The 22986-nt window shown below is 42.4% G+C and overlaps 12 protein-coding genes across 12 annotated transcripts; 6 read left to right on the top strand and 6 right to left on the bottom strand.

Moving 5' to 3' along the window:
- Positions 1-28: 28 nt before the first annotated feature.
- On the top strand, positions 29-1867 carry SJAG_05312 (hypothetical protein). The gene has a single exon (XM_002174876.2). It carries the CDS (start codon positions 149-151, stop codon positions 419-421), a length of 273 nt encoding a protein of 90 aa, XP_002174912.1. The 5' UTR covers positions 29-148; the 3' UTR covers positions 422-1867.
- Positions 402-1482, bottom strand: SJAG_03781 (Pex19 protein family; the record flags this gene model as incomplete). The annotated part of the gene is made up of 2 exons (XM_002174875.2): positions 402-1193; positions 1305-1482. The coding sequence occupies 2 exons, from the start codon at positions 1480-1482 to the stop codon at positions 634-636; spliced, it is 738 nt and encodes a 245-aa protein (XP_002174911.2). The 3' UTR covers positions 402-633.
- Positions 1868-2086: 219 nt separating the features above from the next.
- On the bottom strand, positions 2087-5032 carry SJAG_03780 (pif1 helicase Pfh1). The gene is made up of 2 exons (XM_002174874.2): positions 3524-5032; positions 2087-3479 (listed from the first exon to the last, which is right to left on the bottom strand). The coding sequence occupies exons 1-2, from the start codon at positions 4779-4781 to the stop codon at positions 2314-2316; spliced, it is 2424 nt and encodes an 807-aa protein (XP_002174910.2). The 5' UTR covers positions 4782-5032; the 3' UTR covers positions 2087-2313.
- Positions 5033-5737: 705 nt separating this feature from the next.
- SJAG_05311 (sphingosine hydroxylase) lies at positions 5738-6628 on the bottom strand (the record flags this gene model as incomplete). Its single annotated transcript, XM_002174873.2, has 1 exon — positions 5738-6628. One exon carries the CDS (start codon positions 6626-6628, stop codon positions 5738-5740), a length of 891 nt encoding a protein of 296 aa, XP_002174909.2.
- Positions 6629-7051: 423 nt separating this feature from the next.
- Positions 7052-7939, top strand: SJAG_03778 (hypothetical protein). The gene has a single exon (XM_002174872.2). It carries the CDS (start codon positions 7254-7256, stop codon positions 7581-7583), a length of 330 nt encoding a protein of 109 aa, XP_002174908.2. The 5' UTR covers positions 7052-7253; the 3' UTR covers positions 7584-7939.
- A 33-nt stretch (positions 7940-7972) lies between these two features.
- Positions 7973-12317, bottom strand: SJAG_03776 (SAGA complex subunit Hfi1). Its single transcript, XM_002174870.2, has 4 exons — positions 11631-12317; positions 11308-11531; positions 11154-11250; positions 7973-11106 (listed from the first exon to the last, which is right to left on the bottom strand). Exons 1-4 carry the CDS (start codon positions 11869-11871, stop codon positions 10628-10630), a joined length of 1041 nt encoding a protein of 346 aa, XP_002174906.2. The 5' UTR covers positions 11872-12317; the 3' UTR covers positions 7973-10627.
- On the top strand, positions 8195-10591 carry SJAG_03777 (transmembrane transporter). Its single transcript, XM_002174871.2, has one exon. The coding sequence runs from the start codon at positions 8663-8665 to the stop codon at positions 10535-10537; it is 1875 nt and encodes a 624-aa protein (XP_002174907.2). The 5' UTR covers positions 8195-8662; the 3' UTR covers positions 10538-10591.
- Positions 12318-12349: 32 nt separating the features above from the next.
- On the bottom strand, positions 12350-16110 carry SJAG_03774 (Man5GlcNac2-PP-Dol translocation protein Rft1). The gene is made up of 2 exons (XM_002174868.2): positions 15153-16110; positions 12350-15113 (listed from the first exon to the last, which is right to left on the bottom strand). The coding sequence occupies exons 1-2, from the start codon at positions 16006-16008 to the stop codon at positions 14359-14361; spliced, it is 1611 nt and encodes a 536-aa protein (XP_002174904.1). The 5' UTR covers positions 16009-16110; the 3' UTR covers positions 12350-14358.
- On the top strand, positions 12409-14816 carry SJAG_03775 (imidazoleglycerol-phosphate synthase). Its single transcript, XM_002174869.2, has 2 exons — positions 12409-12661; positions 12708-14816. Exons 1-2 carry the CDS (start codon positions 12542-12544, stop codon positions 14217-14219), a joined length of 1632 nt encoding a protein of 543 aa, XP_002174905.1. The 5' UTR covers positions 12409-12541; the 3' UTR covers positions 14220-14816.
- On the top strand, positions 16092-17245 carry SJAG_03773 (2' O-ribose methyltransferase Mrm2). Its single transcript, XM_002174867.2, has 5 exons — positions 16092-16383; positions 16440-16490; positions 16531-16751; positions 16799-16847; positions 16891-17245. Exons 1-5 carry the CDS (start codon positions 16267-16269, stop codon positions 17098-17100), a joined length of 648 nt encoding a protein of 215 aa, XP_002174903.2. The 5' UTR covers positions 16092-16266; the 3' UTR covers positions 17101-17245.
- SJAG_03772 (hypothetical protein) lies at positions 16706-18353 on the bottom strand. The gene has a single exon (XM_002174866.2). The coding sequence runs from the start codon at positions 18113-18115 to the stop codon at positions 17114-17116; it is 1002 nt and encodes a 333-aa protein (XP_002174902.1). The 5' UTR covers positions 18116-18353; the 3' UTR covers positions 16706-17113.
- SJAG_03771 (deoxycytidylate deaminase) lies at positions 17180-19848 on the top strand. The gene is made up of 4 exons (XM_002174865.2): positions 17180-18853; positions 18896-19384; positions 19419-19471; positions 19516-19848. Exons 1-4 carry the CDS (start codon positions 18531-18533, stop codon positions 19620-19622), a joined length of 972 nt encoding a protein of 323 aa, XP_002174901.2. The 5' UTR covers positions 17180-18530; the 3' UTR covers positions 19623-19848.
- The last annotated feature ends 3138 nt before the right edge of the window (positions 19849-22986 follow it).

Genomic DNA, 22986 nt, shown 5'->3' on the forward strand with positions numbered 1-22986 from the left:
TTATTTACTGACGCGTGGCGTTTTTCATTAAGGTTGCTATGGTAATATGCTTAACGCGTTGCTTTATGAAGTCCAAGCACGCGTCGAATTCATCCAAGAACCATAACATTGTTATAACATTGAACAACACAATCTTTTAGAAAGCACGATGATTCCTCGTGGAAATGAGCGCGCATTGAGCAAGAAACCAAACCCTTGGGAACGCTTGAGAAAATCGACGCGTTTTACTGCTAACAGCGTCCAAGAACAAAAGCGGAAAAGTGTTATTGAGCAAAACCGCGGTGGAACGACGGAAATGAGTCGTGTTTTGGATGAGGCTGCATACCTAGAGTGGAAAACTAAGCTTGAAGGCGATGCTGAACGGCACAGCGTTAACGTCGACGATTTAGACCACTTACTGGAGGAATTTGAATCCAGCTGAGAATGACGTTGTAAGAAAAGATTTCTACGACTTCATTAATCTGTTACGTTTTATCTAATTTATTTATTTGTGATGCATGCCTTGTGGAATTGGAGCAAATAAATACGAAGTGCATTACCGAGTATCTTTGATGTGCTAAACGTTACAGGCAATATAGAGAGAAAAGAAAAAGGTATATATATACACACTCGAAGATTCTGTTGAGTGTTCTTTCATTGCAGAGGACATGATGGTGGAATAGACGATTTCATCAATTGTTCCGGCAATGGCAATTCCTGAATCTTTTCCACAAGATCACACACTTTTTGGCGGTCTTTTATTTCGTCGTAATTCGGGTCCTCAAACAAATTCAGACACTCCTGGATGTGTTTGCACTGAGACTCATACTTACTCTTGTCCTTCTCGCTCATGTTTTGCAAGCATTCTGGGTATCTGTTTGCCAAGTCTTTCAACGGCTCGTACAACACTTGTTTGCTTGTAACCTGAGACATTAGGGAGTCAAGCATTGTTTCTAATGCATTGTAATCAACGCCAACATCTCCTGCACCGGAGCTAGGGTTGGCGCCGAACATTTTTTCAAAGAGATCTTCGTCTTTGAATGCATTCATGTTTGGAATGGCACCATTAGTGCCGGCAGAAAGAGTGTCGAGGTTCTGAATTTTTTCCAGGAGATTGGCCATCGCATTGTTCGTTCCGTCGTCTGTCTGTTTCTTTTCACTCGTCTTCTCCTGCTTATTTTTCAGTTCCTGTTGAGGAATTTCATCCAAAATGTCTATCAATTTGTTAGCACGTTTATGATGTTCGTGATGAAATCGGCAAAACTTGCTGTTTTATAACGTTTTGCAGATTTCAGGAGAAATTCGAAATATTCAGGAACTCATACCATCTAACTCATCCAGTTCGTTTACATTAGCAGTTTCTCTGCTTAATTTTTGGTGATGATTCTGGTCCATGGCAAAAGAGGTGGCTTTCTTTTGAAAAGTTGGTTGTATTGCTAGAGGTTTTATTTTGTTGAGGCGAGTTGATGGCGATTTCCGCCAGACTTCTCTAGTCACAAACATTTCACTAATCAGTCAAAAAAACTTCATCAGGTGGTTTTTTCTGGGCAATAAAGAATACCACGAGACATCATTGTTTCATTTCAAATGCTATTTTGTTCGTTGACTGATGATTGTTATACTTTTGTTACAAACAAACAGTATACGAAAGAGAAGTTGGCTGAGTATGAAAACGCAAGTGTATTATTATAGTTAAGGGAGCAACATTTTCAGACTGAGTGTCAACAGGTTTTAATCGTTTAAAATCGCATATTGTTTGAATGCATCAGGTATGCAAAGTTGACGAATTACCATTCCGCACCCACGTTGTTTAGATTTTGGCAAATTTTGTTTGAATAATTATTGTTTTAATGTTTTTCTGAGGGATACTTTCTCAACGAATTAATTTAAGTAGGCAGTATCGTTTTTAATTACTTAAGAGTCATTGCGTGTTTGTAGACAAGAGTATAATACTACGGTCTACATGGAGCTTGAGACACTTGATTTGATCAATTAATATTCTCATATCCACCGCTCGCTAGTGCTGCCTTTTAGGGTGAATCATTTTTATACTTGCTTATCATAGTCCCATACAAAAACTGCAATATTTATCCATAATCTTTTCAGTTTCCGTTCAAAAAAACTCATTAACCGCACATACATTTACTATATTTACATTTGCTCTCGTTATAGCTATCCCAAGTCTGTATTGGCATACTTGAGCTGTCAACCCGGATATATAATTTAACTCCCTATCGTAATTAATTAAAGTATCGTTATTGGAAATGCAAATATGAACATAAATTCCCCTTAAGCATGCGTATTTTCTTTGAAAAAAAGAAATCGGAGAGTTTATTAACTCCTCTTTCCTTGAAATATTTTCGCGTTACCAAGTTTGTTGGTATTGGCAATCGGAGCGCCGTCTAAAGAATCGAGCTTCTTGTAAAACTCAACGACCTTTGGGTGAGCCATAACTTTTGAAGGTGAAAAGTTAAGAATTTGAAGACCATGCTCCGAAGTTGCACGAGAAAGAGCAACATAAGCTTGCCCCTTTTCAAAAACTTTTCCAAGATCCACCTTTACGCGCTCGAGCGTTTGACCTTGCGCCTTGTGAATGGATATGGCATAGGCTAAAATAAGTGGTATCTGAGTGCGAGAAGCTTGTACCTCACCATCCGGAAGTTCAATGTTCCAGGTCTCTCTTTGTAAAACCAAGACGCGCTCGTCCCCGCCTACAAGTGAAAACCTAACTAAAGGCCATTTTTGTGCACGGGTTGAGGTACTCATAAGCGTTTTCAGCTTACGTTTCCGATATAATATATCGGGGGTATCATCTGACAAGGGATCAAGTGTCTCGTAGTCAAAAGGATTGCGGCCGTGAATATCAGCATCTCGTTTTTCAGCTTGATAGGTTTCTTCGTCAACAAAGCCAATAACCTTACCAAGCGAACCATTGACAAGTTGTTCATCTATATTTTTAATCAACATGACCTGAGCATTTACCTTAAGAACGAGTGTTTGAGGTGCCATACAGTTTTGCAGCAGCTTTTCACGAATAGCTCTGTCACGAATAGTTCCACCGTCAATGGCATTATAAACAACAGGATCCTCAGAAATTTGCTGCATTCGCATGGAATTAGAACGTTCCACCTCGGATCGAGTAGGGAACAATTCAGTGGGAAGAAGTCCATCTTCATAACGAATATTTCTACTAAGTGAATGGAATTTTTGAATGGACTCCCTCGAGAGTTTCCCGAGACGCAGCTCATTCAAAATTTTGACGAAGCCTTCATCTTTTTGTCTGAAGACATGGGTAAGACAGATCGTGTAATCTAATGCAGACTCCCATGTTTTCGACTCAAAGCAGAACCGAGCTTCCTTGCCACTGTCTGGCACGGGTGGAAGCTGGAAGAAATCGCCTGTGAGAACGAGTTGTATGCCTCCAAATGGTCGTCCGTTGTTACGAAGAATACGAGCAATCTCTTCAAGCTTATCCAGTAGCTCCGCATCAACCATAGACACTAAAAATTCTGTCAGCAATTTCGCAATTAACAGCCTAACAAACCTTCATCAATAACGAGGACTCGAGTCCGCAACCAGCGTTGCATGCACTTTTTGTTTTTTCGAATCTTCTTCACCAAGTCTACAGCGCTGTCTTTACCAAGTCCAATTCCTGCGAAAGAATGCAAAGTGACACCACCGATGTTGCAAGCAGCTAATCCCGTGGACGCAGTAACAGCTACACGATCAGGATCGCTATGAAAACGAGTCTTTAAAGTCTTTATAATTTTTCGTAGAAGAACCGATTTTCCTGTACCAGCAGAACCGGTAAAAAATACACTGTGTCGTTTGTCCACGACCATTTCCAAAACCCTTCGTTGCTCTTCAGATAAAAATATCTCAGGAACCGTAGTCTTGTCCTTGGCATCCTCAGAGGCCTTAAATAATGCGGAAACGTCTTCTTTAGTTTTCCTTTTTCTGTCTAGTAAACGAGACATACTTGAAGACTTTTTTAGCGTCAATTTATCTTCTCTTCCATTCAACTTCCGTGTTGCCAAATTCGGAAGTCTCGAAATAGAAGAAGGCTTCACGCCGACAGGCGGTTTGTTTTCAGTTTTTGCTTGTTGCAATAAGGGTGCTGGCTCACCATAACGGAAAGGATCGACAGACCATGGCAATGTGCGATGACGCTTTAGAGGAGGCTTTGAAGGGGAAGGTGTTGGTGAACCGTCGGTTTTGGTATAGGTATGTTCTCGTGTTTCGGAAATGGAAGGCATAAACGGTGCCGAGCTCACACTTTGCTTCAGAGAGCGGCCAGTCAGTTTGGAGTGCTCTACAGGAGATGATGACCATGGAAGAATATTTCCCTCACTTTCAATCTCATTGGTAAGGTCATCATCGAAATCAGCTTCGTCGATAAAGACGCCATCCATCACCTGCGAAGGAGATGAGAATTGCGAGAAGCCATTGGATTGGGGAGCGGAAAAGGGTGAAGACTGTACAAATGCCGACGCGTCATCTAGTTGTTGTAACAGTTTACTGCGAGATGCATCAACCTTAACCGGAGGAGACGAAGAGGGAAGAGGATCCGCGAATGGGGTCCCATCTGAGCGCGAGAGGGTTTTTTGGTCGTTTTGAATTGTCAAGTTCTCACCCAGTACTGACCTTTTTATGCCAAGAGTTCCAACATTTTGTAAATTTTTAGTCGAGGCAGTAGCAGATGTTGATGCATTTGTTAAACTTTCACGCTGAGCACGTTGAAACATCTTAAACTGCCTAGTCCAGGGTATCCTCTTTCTAAAAAATGCTTGAAGGCAACGCATGCATTCAAAAAAAATACGCGTTTCAATAAGACAGGACGGCTCTGTTTACGCGACAACCCAGGAAGTCTGCTTCACGGTGAACTCGACAGCTTAGACCGACCTTTCTCTGAACAATCCCTGCTATGATATGCACTAGAAGAATGAATGCGACGCGTCAGTCAGCAAGAATGAGAGCAATTCAGTGCGTGTTTTGCTGAGGTCAAGTCTAAGGGCGAAAAGCCCTACGGTTTACGTGCACAATTCCATTCTTGACGCGCTACAATTCGTTATAATATGTTAATTATTTTAGCGAACTGCGCAACAGTCCTCAAAAGTGCTCTTCAAGCCTTTAACTGATACCAAGTATTCATTACATTAAGGGAAATTAGCTAGTTACATTAGGTAGTACAGTAAATAGAACAAGCGCCAGTGAAGGGCGTTGTAGTGGGCTCCAATTGCACGTGTTCAACACACAATGTGTCAGACACTCTTGCTCTTGTTTCGTACGAAGTACATTTGACAAACGTGTTGAGGAAAACGGAGAATCGTACACAACAGTAAACATAACAGAAGTCGTGTCTTGAACGTAGACAAGCACACGCTTAGCATCAACGCAACCAACCAAAGCAAGATGGTTAGTCGTCGTTGAAAGGGTAAAAAGTAGAAATAGGAAACAAACAAAAAGGAGAACGAAAAATGAAAATGCCCACACACTAAAGTGTGTGGCCTACTGCAAAGTTCGGCAGAAGACAAGAGCAGGAAGAAAGAGGAAAGAAAATGTGCTCGGGCGTATCGCCGGGGGAGAAACGAGAAACTGGTACCAGCACGTTCGTACGTTTGCGAGTTATTCGCGTCAAGCACACGGGTGGGAAGCTGGAAAGCTATGTGTGTGTAGCAACAAACCAGTCATTAACCTTACCAATTCCGTGTTTCTTTTTGCGGTCAATGAAACAATTCTCTCGATACGGTCAGAGTGGTTAATTGGCTTTCTTGCCATTGCGCTCAGTAAGCTTTTTACGCTCCTCCATCGACAGATTGCCAATGGGAGCCATGTAAGTTCCAAGGACATGGTCCCAGAAGGTAAAGTAGGGCTGGCTATAGTTTTTGAGGAAACCGTACGGCTGATGGTGAAGATCGTGATATCTGGCATTATTCGTGAATACAATTTGAAGCGGATCCCAAGGGAAAACATAACCACAATGATCATCAACAGTCTTTAGCGTGGAAAGGGTGAAAAAGATGATGGACTGACGAGGGGTCAAGCCAGCTACCAAATAGGCAACACCCGCGCCAAAGGTGTCAAGAATAAGACCCTCGAAGGGATGATTGTACAGCGCACCCGTGGCGTAAGGGACATACAGACGATGGTGGTGGGCATGGATCATATTGTACAGGGCCTTGTTGCTGTGCAAGTAACGATGCCAAAAGTACTGCCAGGTGTCGATGATAAAAAAAGCCACAAAGAATTGCAGGCCAGGAACAAGCGCGTAATACGCGAGCCGTGGAAGGAAGGGGACAATAGTCAATAGCATTGGCGCATGATTTTCAAAGAAGAGGGTGTAGCGCAAAAGGTCCAGTTCTGCATTACTCTTCGTCTTGGACGAACCATCAAAATACGCGAGTGCCAAACCCACGGCAACCTCGCAAAACTGTTGGAACAAAACAGCTCGGATCACTTTACTGTGAGCAATACGGTTGCGCTTTGCGATCTCCTCTGGCGTATGGAGGCGATATTTCTCAAAAAACGGCAAGTTCAACCACGAAATAAATCCAAAAAACCCTGAAGCAACCCAGTAAGCGATTACTGGTGCAGCCAGCGAAATGGTAACATCGTTAACCGATGTTATTAACTCCAAATAGGACCCCATTTGAACAACTAGTAAAATACAATAAAAACACGTGAAAACAGAAACCACGCTAATTAATCGACAAAGAAGAAAATAAAAATTACAACTCTCGTAACTTTTGCGGATCTTCCGTTTGACGGGTTTTCACGCAAAACGGCGAGAGCAACTGTTAGATAAGAATTACAATAATCTTCTTAAATGCGACACAGAGACGTGCGACCCGTTAATGCCGCAAAAATAAACTCCAAGCGTCACACAAATTGCTCCAACAAGCAGCAGACGACCAATTCTACCGTTCTGCGTTGTCTTACGTGCACGGATTCTGCGTGGTGGTGAGCATTTATGGTGTGCAACCCTGCGGCTAATTCCTGTCGGCATTGAAGTCATGCCGCGCTCGACGACGCTGATTCGTCCATCCGAATCTCGGTTACTCAAAAACTGGCGATTTTTTTTGGACACCCGCAGGGTGCATTACGTAACTCCTTGCAAGGCCGATGTTGGCAAATCGAGGAGTACGAGAAAGGAAAGCGCGTGAGGGGATTCACGGACAAATCGAGAAAAAGAATGGCAAACACACACTCCATTTAACGGCGGAAAAAACTCCGTTGGTGTGAAAATCGGTCTCGCTTCTGCGAGCAACACACACATGACATTTTCCCCTCGCAAAGCTTACCCCCTCCTCACGATTCCACGTGTTCCGCACGAGCCACTTAAAACGACTCATCAGAGATTTAAAAAATTAGGTTTCAGGAGAAGTAGATCCGCTTTGATGCTTATTGGTGCCGAAAACATCGACCAAATTGCCGAACCTTCATCCAGCCGGCCTGCAATCGCTGCTACGATCGATCCCTATGTTCAAACAAAGCATGCCTCACATGCTGGAGTTAACCATTTAAAGACGGCCTTAACAACTCAACTTAAGCTCCGTCCAAATCAAAGAAACCGCTACAACACCCTCTCAGCTTACACAATTTAAAAGCGATAACCCCGCTCTCGACTCCACTGCCACCGAAAACCTCCCCGCCTTTGTGAAATACAGCAACGAGGCAGCTGGACATGGGTCCCCTTATAGATACTGTGGTTCGTTCAAAGTCATGCCATTTTTGACAATAAATCAGCCAATTCTTTGTCCTTGTGGTAGCTGAGATGCGAGGAGTGTTCCCTGCCGAACGCTCTTCCGTTGCAGTTTCGCGCCATTATTTAAAGCAAGTGCATCACTGACGTTGGCATCATGCGTCAAGAAAGGTGAATAACGAGCTGCATCGACATCGTTCTATTGCGTTTATCGCATCTCTCGTTAAAAGACACTAATTCATCCCCCGCAGTCCCCCACCCACCCCTGCTCCACTATGCTGCATGCCCCAGGTTATCAGCATTGTTTATCTTGATGTCTTGTTATCGATTGGCTGGTACCATATCGTCGATAATTCCCCCTTATGTTCATGAGAAAGCGTTACTTTTTAAGCGAAAACCTGTGATTGGTCAATGTTTCGCTTACTGATAATCCGAGCCAGCGCTTGATTGGTTCGGAGAAGAAATGCTATTCATATCTTTTGTCCACTGAATGTGACCAAAAGTATAATATGCGTGGCAATCGCCACCCCAAGCTATTGTTCTTGTCGTCTCCCATTATCGTTGTGCTTGAACACTGCCAGTACTTGTGTATATAGTGGTTGCCGAAGAAGCCGCTCATTGTACAGTTCTGTAATAGTTTACTCCTTGGACGCAAATCTGCTGCCTGGGCGCTTTCTTGGCTTCTTTCGGCCACGACATCTAATTAGCGGCAGCGTCAACTTGAATAGCTTGGGCACTCCTCTGTGAAATTGCCTTAGTTTTCTGCTGTTCTGGCTTCTTTTCTAATTTCTTTTTTATTTGGGTTTTTTTTGGTATTATTGGTAAACGGTTTGTAACGCGTCTCGTTGCTTACTCGAACGCGTGTTAATTGTATTTTGTGGTAACTGGATTACCATTGAAACAAAGAGTTTTCTTGTTATAAAATCACATTTGGTTGTGATCCGTGGCTTTCTGGTTTCTTTTCGTTGCTTTGTTGTAAATATGGCTTCTCGGTTTTCGAATTTTTTTGAAGAGCTTGATCTGCGTGTCGCTCGCTCCCCCGTCGGACGATGGTTTCGTTTGGAAGGTTGCGGCCACCCTCGTGAGCGTAAGGGCTCGCGCTTCTCTGTTGAAATCCGTGCTGGATTAACTACGTTCTGTGCAATGGCCTACATTCTGGCTGTGAACGCGTCCATTTTGAGTTCTACGGGTGGTACGTGTGTCTGTACAAACGCCGAGGACCCTACGTGTAAAAATGATGCTGCCTATGAGCTCTGTCGGAGCAGCATCCACCGTGACATTGTCACTGCGACAGCTGTCGTTTCCTGTATCGCTTCTGTCTGTATGGGTTTGTTTGCGAATCTGCCAGTTGGTATGGCTCCCGGTATGGGTCTGAACGCGTATTTTGCGTATCAGGTTGTCGGTACCAATGGTACTGGTCGTGTTTCTTACCGCGAAGCCTTGTTGGCTGTGTTTGTTGAGGGTTTCATCTTCTTTGGTCTTACTATTCTTGGTCTGCGTCAATGGCTTGCGCGAGCGATTCCTGCGTCACTCAAATTCGCTACTGGTGCAGGCATTGGTCTCTACTTAACCATTATTGGTCTTTCGCCTAGCGCTGGTCTTGGTGTTCTTGCACATTCTGATTCAGACATTATTGGTCTTGGAGGATGTCCTTCTGAGTACCTGACCAGTGATTATTCATGTAATGGTCATACGTTGGAATCACCTACCATGTGGCTTGGTATCTTTGCTGGTGGTGTTCTGACCGCTGTTTTGATGATGTATCATTTCAAGGGTGCCGTTCTTTGTGGTATTGGTTTGGTGACGATTATCAGTTGGCCAAGGAACACGAGCGTAACAATGTTCCCGCATACAGCAACAGGCGATTCTAACTTCGAGTATTTCAAGCAGGTTGTTAGCTTCAGAAAAATTAAGGACATTCTTGCGGCACAAGATTGGCATGTGTCGGGTGGACAGTTTGGCATCGCCTTAATCACCTTCTTGTACGTCGACATTATGGATATGACCGGTACTTTGTATGCCATGGCTCGCTATGCGGGTCTCGTTGATGATCGTACTCAAGATTTTGAAGGATCTGCCTTGGCGTATATGACCGATGCCTTAAGTATTTCCGTTGGTTCGCTTTTTGGATGCTCTCCCGTTACCGCCTTTATTGAATCTGGTTCCGGTATTTCCGAGGGCGGTCGTACTGGTCTGACCGGTATCACTGTAGGTGCCTGCTTTTTCATTTCCATTTTCTTCTCGCCCATCTTTGCTTCTATCCCCGTCTGGGCCACGGGTTCCACTCTTGTTATTGTCGGCAGTATGATGATGAAGAGTGCTGCCCTTGTCAACTGGGGTTATATGGGTGATTCTATCCCCGCTTTTCTTACGATTGCTTTGATGCCTTTTACGTATTCCATTGCCTACGGACTTATTTGCGGTATCGTTACGTACATCGTTCTGAATACTCTGACTTGGGTTGTCGGAAAGGTCTCTTTCGGAAAGCTCACACCTGCTGACGCTGACCAGAAAGAACCATGGACTTGGAGAGTGGAGGGTGGTATTTTGCCTCCTTGGGTTCAACGTTTGTTGAAGGGTGATCGCCGGTTCTGGGAGGATCCTGAGGACCGTAAGTTTTTCGAAAACGCCGCTCTGGAAATGCACATTTCGGATGAACATCACAGTGAAAAGAACACCAAGAGCACATTCTCCGAAAAACAAGTTCCTATGGAAGAGGTCGTTGAGACTGAAATTGGTGAACTTGAGATACGCACCACAAATACGCGTCCCTCTGAAGATCCAAGTGTTCGTCGGGAGCTAACTCCCTACGCAGGCATTGATGTCAATACAGACTTGCGTATAAAACAGAATTAGACAGACTTTTTTGTTCACATCTAGACTGCTAATGAAATCATTCGCATACACATATTTGGTAGATTCGTGTAAAGTGTTAACGTATTAAGACTACGGCATTTTTACTGACAGCACTTCGTCAAGAACCTTTGCGACTTGCCAACGTTCACTTTGAGACGAGCTAGGGGAATGCACCGGTACCTCCTCAATGATTTTTGCTTCGTCGGTGGCATTCCGTTTGTTGACTAGGCACTGCAAGCGGCGTGGGTGCATAAATGGTTCAATAAGTGCGTGTGGTTCAACTTGCCAAGCCAGGTTTATGTCATGAATTCCAATGCGTGGTGCTTCGTCTTCTGATGTTTGCCGCAAGTTCTTATTTACAATCGACAGACATTTTGCAAACAAGTTTTTGAGATGACTTTCAAGCCCTGCGAGGATGATTGCGGGCACATCTTTTTGAATACCTCCAAGCAGCCCGTTTTCAAGGGCAATTGCAGTTATCCTTGTTTTTAAAACATCCTGGTCCGGAAGTTCGAGGGTTTCCGATGACAGAGGTGCAACGTACCCGGCTTTTATATCGTTTACAAATACTATGAAACAGTTAGAAGGGACTATTACTAACGAGAGAACGACATGCCTGAATTTAATTTATCCTGAGAAACCGGAATCTTTGGTAGTTTGGCAACCCATGACTCTGAAGGAATAGAAGGGAGCGGAGTAATATTACGGTTGTCCTGTGTGTTGTGTTAGTAGAGATATGACAATGGAGTTTTCAATCAAAACTCTCTTACTTCAATTGCAGCCTTTATCCGTGCTCTGTCCTTAGCATTAAAAGAAAGGATTATTTTCTTCAACGTAAGAGCTTGTTTGTTATCGAAAGCGACAAAACGATTATGGGTTAGCAGGAACGCGTCAGATTTCTTTCTTTTAACCCAAACAACGTCTGTCTTTATTTTTTCGGTCCGATTCCGCAGGCTTTTAAGAATTTCGAGTATGAGAGTGTTGTGTAGTTTTACTAAAAGCAGTTTATATTAGCATAATCATGCCGTCTTATTCAACATTTTAGAACTGCCTCTGAAAGGTTCTAAAACCACGGAAACGGAGTTTTACATACCAAATTTGGGGTTTTTTAGGAATTTCTTAAGATATTTGTTCAGTTCATTTCTGTTTGCCTGTCCAATCAAAAAATCGGTGACCATAGTAGTATACATTTCAAAATCGTCTCCAAGTAATTGCTTTTGCTTTGACATAACCCCTTGCGCCCTTTTAGAGTCATAACGTTCATTCAGTTGCTGTTTCTTTTGCTTGGTTTGCGTGTTTGTCCCCATTTCTGAGTTCACTTTGTTGGCTTCCATGGTTGGAGAGGTTAATAAAGAACATGTTTAACGACCTACAAAATGAACTTTCAAGTTTAAAATTAATACCAAGAACCGCGAAAAACAGTTGCTTTCTGTACAGTACAATATAGTAGTTGATTGCTGGAGTTGTTACGGATTAACTTGCAGCGCTTCAAGTCTGCCGATCCATTATGAAAATGAAGATGCTGTGCCACGCGGACAAACAGATATAATACGATTTGAATTATCACCAAATGATTCTTCTTCCCCCCGTGCACAGTGCACTATTTTGGTCGTATTCGTTGGGCTTACAGAGGCAACTTTAAACTTACTTATAGTAAGTACCAACAAGTTTCTCACATTTCACGGTAATTGAGGAGTAACAACACTCATTAAACGAAATATACATGAAGCGCAACTCTCAACAGTAGTTACTAAACTTTGCCGTTTCAGCAATTTCGAAAAGAAAACAGAAATACTATTAATAGCAATCACAATACCAAGAGAATATCTAGTTTATACTCTAATATAACTCCGTTGTGAAAATATATATATCGGTATTCCATCGTATTTTCCTTCAGTCTAGTGCCTACAGACATCTTTGATGAGAGGTGATTTTGCATATCGTGAACTTTTAACACTACACCATAAAAAAAGGTAGGATCCACTTCTTACCTATAGCGTGAACATGATTGTCTCAATTTTGGATTACGGCAGCGGGAATGTTCGTTCCCTCGTAAATGCTGTCAAGTATCTTGGTTACGAAACAGAATGGATCCGTGATCCAGCGAAAGTCGAGGACGCTGAGGTTTGTGCACAATTAACATCGGTGATTGTATTTACTGACTTTTTAGTGCTTAATTTTCCCCGGTGTTGGAAATTTTGGTTTTGTTTGTGACTCGCTCAAAGAACAAGGTTACTTTGAACCAATTCGAAAATATTTGGCGTCAGGAAAGCCATTTATGGCTGTCTGCGTTGGTATCCAAGCACTTTTTGAAGGCTCTACCGAATCGCCAAGTTCTGAGGGACTTGGTATTTTCAAAGGATTTGTGGAAAAATTCGATACACAAACTAAGACTGTTCCGCATATTGGTTGGAATTCTTGTGCTGTTCGCAGCGACCTGACGCACGAATACTACGGTTTGAGACCCCACAGTAAGTACTACTATGTTCACTCGTACATGCTTCCTGCAAACAAATTGAGCATACCGACGGAATTTAAGGTAGCTACAACTGTTTATGAGGGAGAGGAATTCATTGGAGCTATCATGAAGAAAAATTTTTTCGCTACGCAGTTCCATCCCGAGAAAAGTGGTTTGGCAGGCTTACATTGCCTGAGTTCTTTCCTGAGCGGAGCATTTGCAGTACCGATTGATGGACTTGCTTCTCGGCTGAACGAAACTGCTGTCGGTGGTTTGACAAAGCGTATCATTGCATGTTTGGATGTACGCTCCAATGATGCCGGCGATCTGGTTGTGACGAAGGGCGACCAGTATGATGTGCGTGAGAAATCAGCTGCTGGTTCGGAAGTCCGTAATATGGGCAAACCTGTAGAGCTTTGTGAGCGCTATTTTAAGGAAGGCGCTGACGAAGTCACCTTTCTAAATATCACTTCTTTCAGAAACTGTCCCCTTCGTGACTCTCCTATGTTGGCAGTATTGGAGAAATCTGCCGAAACGGTGTTCGTTCCATTGACTGTTGGTGGTGGCATCCGTGATATTACAGATCCAGATGGTACTTTCCATCCTGCGTTAGAAGTTGCAGGTTTGTACTTTCGGTCTGGCGCCGATAAGGTTTCCATTGGTAGTGATTCCGTCTATGCTGCTGAACAATACTACCAAAACGGTAAAACTTTAACCGGAAAAACAGCCATTGAAACTATCTCTAAAGCCTATGGTAATCAAGCAGTAGTGATATCCGTTGATCCTAAACGCCATTACGTTGACAATCCTTCTGTAACTTCACATCATTGTGTTGAGACTTCCCGAGTCGGTCCTAAAGGCGAAAAGTATGCTTGGTACCAGTGCACTGTAAAAGGTGGCCGCGAGTATCGTGACTTGGATGTTATACAACTTGTTCAAGCATGTGAAGTTATGGGTGCCGGCGAGATCCTTCTTAACTGTATGGATCAAGATGGTTCAAATTCTGGTTACGATATTGAACTTATTCGTTCAGTGAAACAGGCGGTCTCCATTCCAGTAATTGCCTCTAGCGGTGCCGGTATTCCCGAACATTTCGAGCAGGTTTTTAATGAAACCAATTGTGATGCCGCACTGGCTGCGGGCATCTTCCATCGTCAAACCTGCAGCATCGCTGACGTTAAGAAGCATCTCGAGAAAACTGGTATCCTTGTTAGAGAAGCGTAAGTTTCGGTGTTTACATAGTATGCTACATTCATTCATTACCTTTGTGTGATCAAATAGGCAAGTGTATTTTTGCTTTTATTAGGATATTGCTAGTGTATCCCTTGTTCTGCAAGTATTTGCTTCTGGAAACAAGTAGTTCTTATGCATTCTTTTTCGTATCCTTTGGCTTCGTGTCATTTCTTACCGTATTAAATCTAATAGACTTAAAAAATAGTCTGTCATAGTACGCGATACATATGCTAAATAAAGATGCTGAAAAGGCTGCTGACGCTATGTACAAAAGCGTATTCAACTGATCAGCTTTCCATAAATTCGTTGTATATTGAGTCACAGCTCTAAGTATTAGGGACAAGAGAAACAACGGTGCCCCGGGTGAACAATCTTTCAGCTTAAAATTTGGTAATCTCTTGTACATGTACCGAATGGAAATGATGATTCTTAAGCCAAGATTGAGCATATTGGAATAAATGAAACCTGCGGGACCTAAAGAAAACCACTGTAGGAAGACCAGACCACTTAAAAAGTAAGCAACGCTGATAAATAACATATAACGAGTTTGACTTATTATCTCTTGAACAGAAGCAGTTGAAACAAAATAAGCCTCAGTAATCCCGTTTATTGCCATTACTGGAACATAGTAAGCATAAATGGATAAGACCGAAGCGGCATCAGAGCCACTCCATTGACGTCCAGCAGTGATGTTCAATAACAGTAAACTATAAGGCGAGCCAAAAACGACAAATAGTGCAAGGTATAAATAAAGTCGGATAAAAAGAGAAGCAACGTCTGAAGCTTTCTTTTTTCCATCAGTCGTGTTATCAGTATTGAGCTGGGCAAAAACGATGTGTGCCTGTTCTTCAATCGGACGTAACAAAATTCTCGCAAATATAGAACCTTAACATACGTTAGAATAATATGCCACGAGCGGCTTACCGTAGTTCGTTGCCAACGCAAAAAGACCCTGCACAGTCGGCGTTGCGAGCCATGATGCCATGAGTTTATCGCCTTCAGTTAGTACATGTTTGAGGACTAGTTGATAGCTTTGTCCGCCTAAATTCGTTATGATGTCTTTATCCCAAAGAATTTCTTTTCCATCAAAATTTACAGGTGTAGGGACGAAAAACACACGGTTAAAGCCCGTTGCTTTCCATAAGAAATAAAAACATGTTACGGATTCAACAAAGTTGCCAATAGCAAAAGGCAGACATGTGCTAGATCTACCACGCTCAAATAGCGTGAAGATGAATGTTGCAAAGCAATTACTCACGACACCATAGCCTTCACAAGATGCCCTTCGAGCAAAACGTTCCTCCCATTGCAGCTGCTGATATAGCTGTTCTGACAATAGACGTAAGAGACTTGAGACAACGTAAATTCCAATGGCTAAAGATGCAGAGTTTACCGCGACCGAACTTTTCAGATAAATTGGAGTCAAAATTAAACATAAACCAAATCCAACATACAAAGGAAGCAGCGATACATTTATAATAACCTGTCGTTGACCTTCTTTAGTCTTAAACTTGTAAGGCAATTTTAGCTCTCCTTCAGCGTATTTTGATTTTGGGGGAGAGCGCTGTAAAGCTAATCGAATTGCTTCTCTAGAAAGAAATAATATAGTGCTTTGTAGTACCTCTAATTTAATAGTAGCAAAGCCATAAGCCAATGGATTTGACAGGCGAATTGTGAATTGATTAACAATAAAATTTAGAACACGGGATAATGCCTGGAATAAAACACTAAATCCCAAACCAGTAGCTGAAGAAGACAAAAGACTGTCCTGATCCACCATCCGAACAGACCAAGTAGAGAAATCCTATACGAACACTATTTCTAGTGTTGGTGTTCAATTTCGAAACGGGTGTCAGTGTAGTGCTTGCGGTCTGGTTGTATTAATCCCAATCGATCAAACCGACAAATTCTTGGTCCAATCAATATCAAATACAAAGGTTATTATTACGTGAGTAGAAAGGCGTTGTTTTTCGATACAAAGCATATTTTACGAGGAATGAAAATACTTAGTCTTCTCTAAAAAAATAAAAAAAGCATTATGAAAGCGACACATGTATTATCAAGAACTTGGGCGAAAGCGAGAGCTAGTGATTGTTTTAGCAAACTAAGCAAAAAAAATAATTACCGTTCGAGAGCAGCTTACAAGCTAATTGATGTACGGATTATAACCATAGTCTAATGTACTTTTTAAGCTAACTAGTCTTATTCTAGTTGAACAGAAAACACCATATTTTCAATGAAGGTGACACAGTCATCGACTTGGTAAAAGTAAGCCCAGTTCTAAAATTTCTAACCAGCTTAGGGATTTGCACCAGGGTCATGGTCTCAAGTTGCATTAAAAGCGGTCGGACCTTACGGAATGGTAATTGGCGTCGATGTTCGATTCGTTAATCCGCCGCAAGGAGTCCATGCCATCATTGGAGATGTAAAGAACAATGTGACAGTTAATGGAGTATATCAGCTTCTAAAAAAGCATTACGGTAACACTCAAAATAATCAGTGTGATGTTGTTATAAGTGATATGTAATGTGCACACAATATCTACTTTAAGAACCGTTCTAACAAATCAGGTTTCATAATGCTACTGGTATACCTTTTAGAGACCATACTATATCAATAGTAAGCTTTGTTTTAGATGTGTTGTTTGTACATTAACATTCAGTCACTTTGTAGGGCGGCACTAGAATTCTCAGAACATGTTTTACGATCAAAAGGAATCCTCATTTGCAAATATTATAAAGGTATCGAGGAAAATCGGTTCTTTAAAGAATTACAAAGCCACTTTCGTGAAGTCATTAGAGCAAAACCGAAAGCTTCAAGAAAAGAATCGAAAGAAAATTATTTTGTTTGCTTAGACAAACAGAAGATGTAACGGTTTTAAAGATTTATGCTTCGTTATCCGTTGTTGATGTTTTCTTTTCCAGACGCCGTTGTATCTTTAACCGTAGGGATTCGATGGATTTTTTTGTAGCTTCCAGATCTTCTTCAAGATTAGCAGTACCGTTATTTTTTAATAAATCGTCAGAAATATGATTGGGTCTTTTTTCCCATAGCTTTGGAAGAATTGGTGAAAGAAATTCCAGCTGTCCTGAAACCGTAGCTTGCATTGGTGATTCAAAAGTCCTTCCATTTTGAGGATTCTTTAAGTTTGTGACCTTCATTGTCTCCTTCGGTGTAACGGCCATTGCCTCGTGCCCTACAGTGCTGTGGGCTGTGGTACTGGGCTCGATTAATTCCGACTTGGTCTCAGTACCTAAGATTGTTTCGTGTTCGCTAAGTCGCTTTTGTGATGATGTTAAAGAATGGTGAACAAGGTTTTGATTAAAATCAAATGTCCCAGAACTGTCCTTCTCGACTTCCAATAGCCGATGCTGCGTTTCAAGCAAAGAATTTTCGATCTTGTCTAATCTTCTCAGAATGGTCTGAAAATCTGCTATAACAGAGGAGGGATCCAATGTGGCAGTAGATGTTACTGAAACTAATGAATTAGAAACCGAAGTGTCATTAGAATACTCGAGCTCATTTGACAGAAGACGTGGATACGTTATATCCGGAGCAAAAGGAGTGGATTCCTTTGCTTGGTTGTCTTTAGAACTATTCACCGTCTTGCTTGGAGTACTATTTTTTCGTTTTTTATATTCATTAACAACGGTTCCCACACTGGAATCTGCTTCGTCACCGAAAGAAGAAGATATACCAGTTCTAACACCATTTAAATCATCCGCAACATCCTTTCCCGGAAATTGTTTATTTGTTTTCCTTTTGCGCTTCTTATTTTTCGTGTCACTTGTTGTATAGTGGTTCTTTAGTTCCCATTCAGCATAATCATTTTTTAATTTGTCCCACAAGTCTCTAACTGAACGTATAACGTTTTTAGTAAATTTCATTGTGTTTGCTCATATGCTCAGGAGTATATGTTTTTAATGAGAAACTGGATGAATAACCTCACTATTCCTCATGAAACCTGTACAAAAAAGGCTGTCAAGAAGACAAGTTCATTTCACAATTAAATACCAGCACTACTCCGGTACTACTTCATATGATTTCGGGCGGTAGTGTCTCCTTTTATCTCAATTTTGCTGCGACCTTGGTCTCATAACTACTTAAAGTATTTTCCTCGCGGTGGACCAAGGAAATTTTACGGCACAAATTTAACAACAGGATTTGCTGATAGGCCCTAATTTTCTTATTTAAGGAGCTAATTACTAGGAGAACTTGCAAAACTACCTTTAAGTTGTCTCTATTTGATTACCAAGGGAAAAGAAAATAAAAAAATAATACAATTAAAGAACCAGTGAATCCATGCCTGTATTTGGGGTTTGTGGTCCAATTTGCAGCGGAAAAGACGTCGCTGTTGAATACTTGAGGACTCAACATAGTTGTACACTAATTGAGTGTTGTGAAACAATTAAAGCGAGTACATCGGTCACCGTATTTAAAGTCGATGGAGAAACCTTAACGGGGGTATCGGAACTTGTTAATTTTGTTACACGTAACTGGAGAAAAAGATATGTTCTAAATAACTTCAGCGATCCAACGCTTCGAGATGCGTTATCAAAACGTCCGTTTTTCTTGCTTGTTTATCTTGATGCTCCTATTCTAACCCGATATGAGCGGTATGTAAAGTAAGTACAATTCATGACGCTTTTAAATAACGAAACATCCAGGTCCAAGCGACCCTATAACATAACGTTGGAAATGTTTTGTCGGATGCAAGACTCGGCAGCCTTTAATCCAATTGATGGAGTAAACAAACACCGTGCTTTTGCTAATGTTTACATAAACAATGACTCAAGTGAAAAACCCCAACTATGGGAAAAACTTAAAAGGGCAGACTTAATGAACGGCGATCGCTTTAGACCTTGTTGGGATGCGTACTTTATGCAATTGGCATCTCTCGCGTCGATGCGAAGTAATTGCATGAAACGCAGAGTCGGTTGTGTCCTTGTTCGTGACCAGCGTGTAATTGCTACAGGATACAACGGCACTCCGCGAGGGCTTCGAAACTGTAATGAAGGAGGTTGCACTCGTTGCAATTCTGCAGCTAAATCCGGAATCGGTTTGGGCACATGCCTATGTCTGCATGCTGAAGAGAATGCCTTGTTAGAAGCAGGCCGAGAACGAATTGGTGACCGTGGCATACTATATTGCAATACGTATGTTGATGTTTGACGCTATTCTAACTTTCAGTTGTCCTTGTTTAACCTGTTCTGTCAAAATTGCCCAAGTTGGTATTAGTGAAGGTAAAGATATGATTTATCAAGAAGCGTTAATTTCTGACCAACAGTCGTCTATAGCACATCGTATAGCATGGATAACCAGAGTGCAGATATTTTGAAAGCCGGCGGCGTGGTGCTACGCCAGTTTGTTCCGCCATTAACAGATGTATTTTGAATTCCAACTATAATGATCATTTTGGTATTATATGGTATCATTGAATTAATAACCACAGACATCTTTGTGTCTGTACAATAACCAAATCTAAAAACTGAACAATTAAGCCAGTACACAACACTTAAACATAGTCATGGTACCTAAATGCTGTTGAAATTCCATTCGCATGTTAATGTTAATGTTCATAGTTGCGAGTTGCATATACGTTGAACCCAGCCGTACTGTATTTAATTCATTCTGTTTCTACAACACTGCATCTACAGATTGGAACAACAAGTATTTAAGTTGTAACACAGTTAAACATATCCCTTCATACAACCATAATCTTAACATTAACCATACTGGGAAACAAGCTTGTAATTAATAGGTATAATTACCACCTTAACCTTTCATATCACTGCGTTTTAGCATCAGTACTCACAGTAGCTACAGAGCCCAATTGAGAATCAAGAGGCCAATAAACTCAATTTAAGGACATTTAAAGCTTTCATTATTCAACTCCAAGCCATCGCCATATAACCCTTAAACTAAAAAGAGTAAATATGAAGCTCTGTCCGACCCGTACGTTTGAGACCAACAGTTTTTAAGTCCAAACCAAACAAGTTAGGGTCCGACCCGTGCACCGATGTTGACTGTTCTTTCAAACTACACGGCCGTATATTAGCGTAGTTTGCTCTAAACTCGCTATGTGCCCTTGCGAAGGCCAGCGCGTTGCGCTAACCGGTGCAGGCCTCTTAGCTAACTCTACTGAGCTGCGCTACAAGGCCTAGGGAGTGTTACCGCACTCCCCTAAGTGTGCACTCCACACTAGAACTCCACGCAGCGCTTTCGGCGCTGCACTACGAGGCCGTAAGGCTTCAACAACGATTGCACATAGCCCTTACAAATGTGCAACATTATAAGTAGTTGGAAAATACTGATATTATTCAAACTTTATCTTAATACTGAGCCTGCGCGTAGCGTGTTTCATTTAGATGTAGCTATTTCGAGAGAGTTGTTCGAATGAAGAATTGAACAACGAACATAGAGTATATAGTCTCCTGACAGAACCGCTAGGACACGGCGTCTACCTTGTTCCTAGGGCATGGAACTGTGTAGGTAAATCGTTTTGTTCGGGGTCAGGCTTACGAAGCAAAACAGGAAAAAGTATTTTTCCCGCAATAACGCTTTGCTTATGTAAGCTGAAACGTTCCAACACCTTCTAGAATACCCTAGTCTACAAGGTATAAATGATTCGATAATTGTGACTATTAAACCAAGCTTTTTCTAAAGACTAATTTAGGAGTTCCGTTACATTTGGTTGCGAGGCATAACCTCCGTTTTGCTCTTTAAAATTCTTAAATAAGTTTTTTTGACCGCCGCGAAGACGAGCGTTTATTCATTGGATTAATTGGGAAGCCGTTGTTTTTCGTTTTACTACTTGGAATTTTTATAATTTTGATATAAAAAAAAAGAAAAAGTGACTTTTATATTTAAATTTCACTTACTACTCTACTCGGACTACTCAAAGGATTTTTCTTTCTTTGAAGATTGCCCGTGGATCTTTAGAGTCGGACTACTCTAAAGAAATTATATTTCTTTTTCTTTATTCTTTTTAATTCTTTAAATTTTCTTTTTTTTTTTCTGTGGTGGCGATGGCGAGTTTTTCGGTGCCAAGCCACAGTAGGGTTCCCCCGGAACCATTGCGCCCTTCGCGTTCGGACGTAGATCGCTTGCCGATCTACAAGGGCGATCGTGATCTGGCGATCCTGGAGGATTGGATCAGCCAGATGACAAGATGCATCCGGTTCTTACGGGTGGGCGACGAGTTCCTCCCTGAATTCGTGTCGAAGCGTCTCATTGGGGAAGCACAGGATTGGTTCCGCGCTCGCTTCCCTGAGTCATCCTTCGCTTCCTTCAAGTGGAAGACTTTTAGCGAGGATCTGCGCAACGCGTTTGCACCGTTTAACGCAACGCGCCGCAGGGAGCTGGAGTACGAGAACCTGCACCAATCAGGTTCCGTACAGGAGTTTGTGGAACGACTTCGGTCGTTCCAGAACCAACTTAAACTCACCGATCGGCAGTTGATCAACAAATTGATCGCTCGATCGGACCCTCTCGTGGGGCGGAGGCTAATGGCCACGGACTTTCAAACGTTCGAGGCCGCGGCCCGCGCTGCCCTTTCCCTCGGCGACCCCTCGGTCGTCCCGATAGACCCCTACTACCATTACCCAGGGTCGTCGGTTTATTCCCCCGCACCACGTGCGCCCGAGATCTACGATCCCATGCACGTGGATGCTTCGCGCATTCGCTCGGCGCCGCCTCCGTCCAATGAGGTGTTCTGCTTCCGTTGCCAACGTCTGGGTCATCTGGCGTCGGAATGCAACTGCCCCCGCAATCGTCCTCGTCAACGTGGGGGCCGTCCTCGTCTCCGTGCCAACCAACTTTTGTTTGACGAATATGGTAACGAATATTACGTCACTACAAAAAATGTTAAACAAAACACGGACACAGACGAAGAAGTTGCAACACAACAACAGGGAGTATATAGTGAATACAATTCAAGTTACCATTACGCGAAGGGAAATAAGGTGAATAAAGGAAAATATTATTACTATGAAAGAGCGGCCTATGTTTAGGTCAAAAAACAAAACTGATGCGTCAAAAACAACAACAGTTGGGCAATTTATGGTGCGTCGTGGTGGGAATGAAAATTTTCATGGTGGAGTTGTTGCCATGGAAACGGTTGTTCCTCACTCTACCACCGTATCCAGTGGGGAAGAAGTGGAGGTTTTGCCCCCACAGGAAGCCCCCGCTCCACTGAGCGATCAGTAGGACCCCGAGCCGCTGATCGCCATGTCGCCGGCACACCAGTGGTTGAATGCACGGTCGAAGGTGTAACAGCTCGCTACTTAGATTGGTAGGAGAATTAAATTGTTGATTTTATTTGTATTTTTCCGGGTTTTTTATAGCAATAATTCTGTCCAGTAGTGACCGTAATCCCAGAATTATTGCTAAGGTTGACCTCCCTAAGGTGAAGGTTGGAACAGGGCCTTTGAAGTAGGGACTCGCATGTCCTATTAAACAAGAAAGGTCTGTGGCCTAGTGGTAACTCTGAACGTTCGCACGATCGATCGGCGGCTCGAGTCTTGTTGTGACCTCAATTAACGAGGTTCAACCAACATTCCGTTACAGAGGGAGTCTGAACGACGTCCTTGCTGGACACTGGCGGCGACTCCTTCGTTGCCAAACATGCCAGACCTCTACCGGCATTTAGGTTTATTACGATACGCACCGTAACCCCCGCAATTGCGAGCGACCCAATGTCGTTAAACAACGAACCGGCGCTAGCGTACTCGAAGGAATCGCAGTCCCACAATGGTGT

Source organism: Schizosaccharomyces japonicus (genome assembly GCF_000149845.2).
Source record: "Schizosaccharomyces japonicus yFS275 unplaced genomic scaffold supercont5.2, whole genome shotgun sequence".
NCBI classification, from domain to species: domain Eukaryota; kingdom Fungi; phylum Ascomycota; class Schizosaccharomycetes; order Schizosaccharomycetales; family Schizosaccharomycetaceae; genus Schizosaccharomyces; species Schizosaccharomyces japonicus.

What these genes read in the sequence shown, in the direction of transcription:
- SJAG_03771 (XM_002174865.2), top strand. Translation starts at nt 18,531, where the DNA reads ATGCCTGTATTTGGGGTTTGTGGTCCAATTTGCAGCGGAAAAGACGTC. An exon ending in CGATATGAGCGGTATGTAAA is followed by an intron (nt 18,854 to 18,895) that starts GTAAGTACAATT and finishes CGAAACATCCAG; the next exon opens with GTCCAAGCGACCCTATAACA. An exon ending in GGCATACTATATTGCAATAC is followed by an intron (nt 19,385 to 19,418) that starts GTATGTTGATGT and finishes TCTAACTTTCAG; the next exon opens with TTGTCCTTGTTTAACCTGTT.
- SJAG_03773 (XM_002174867.2), top strand. Translation starts at nt 16,267, where the DNA reads ATGAAAGCGACACATGTATTATCAAGAACTTGGGCGAAAGCGAGAGCT. An exon ending in CAGCTTACAAGCTAATTGAT is followed by an intron (nt 16,384 to 16,439) that starts GTACGGATTATA and finishes GTCTTATTCTAG; the next exon opens with TTGAACAGAAAACACCATAT. An exon ending in GAGACCATACTATATCAATA is followed by an intron (nt 16,848 to 16,890) that starts GTAAGCTTTGTT and finishes ATTAACATTCAG; the next exon opens with TCACTTTGTAGGGCGGCACT.
- SJAG_03775 (XM_002174869.2), top strand. Translation starts at nt 12,542, where the DNA reads ATGATTGTCTCAATTTTGGATTACGGCAGCGGGAATGTTCGTTCCCTC. An exon ending in CGAAAGTCGAGGACGCTGAG is followed by an intron (nt 12,662 to 12,707) that starts GTTTGTGCACAA and finishes CTGACTTTTTAG; the next exon opens with TGCTTAATTTTCCCCGGTGT.
- SJAG_03780 (XM_002174874.2), bottom strand. Translation starts at nt 4,781, where the DNA reads ATGCGTTGCCTTCAAGCATTTTTTAGAAAGAGGATACCCTGGACTAGG. An exon ending in AGTCCTCGTTATTGATGAAG is followed by an intron (nt 3,480 to 3,523) that starts GTTTGTTAGGCT and finishes CAGAATTTTTAG; the next exon opens with TGTCTATGGTTGATGCGGAG.
- SJAG_03777 (XM_002174871.2), top strand. Translation starts at nt 8,663, where the DNA reads ATGGCTTCTCGGTTTTCGAATTTTTTTGAAGAGCTTGATCTGCGTGTC.
- SJAG_05312 (XM_002174876.2), top strand. Translation starts at nt 149, where the DNA reads ATGATTCCTCGTGGAAATGAGCGCGCATTGAGCAAGAAACCAAACCCT.
- SJAG_03772 (XM_002174866.2), bottom strand. Translation starts at nt 18,115, where the DNA reads ATGAAATTTACTAAAAACGTTATACGTTCAGTTAGAGACTTGTGGGAC.
- SJAG_03776 (XM_002174870.2), bottom strand. Translation starts at nt 11,871, where the DNA reads ATGGAAGCCAACAAAGTGAACTCAGAAATGGGGACAAACACGCAAACC. An exon ending in CCTAAAAAACCCCAAATTTG is followed by an intron (nt 11,532 to 11,630) that starts GTATGTAAAACT and finishes AACTGCTTTTAG; the next exon opens with TAAAACTACACAACACTCTC. An exon ending in TCAGGATAAATTAAATTCAG is followed by an intron (nt 11,107 to 11,153) that starts GCATGTCGTTCT and finishes ACTGTTTCATAG; the next exon opens with TATTTGTAAACGATATAAAA.
- SJAG_03778 (XM_002174872.2), top strand. Translation starts at nt 7,254, where the DNA reads ATGACATTTTCCCCTCGCAAAGCTTACCCCCTCCTCACGATTCCACGT.
- SJAG_03774 (XM_002174868.2), bottom strand. Translation starts at nt 16,008, where the DNA reads ATGGTGGATCAGGACAGTCTTTTGTCTTCTTCAGCTACTGGTTTGGGA. An exon ending in TGCGTTGGCAACGAACTACG is followed by an intron (nt 15,114 to 15,152) that starts GTAAGCCGCTCG and finishes ACGTATGTTAAG; the next exon opens with GTTCTATATTTGCGAGAATT.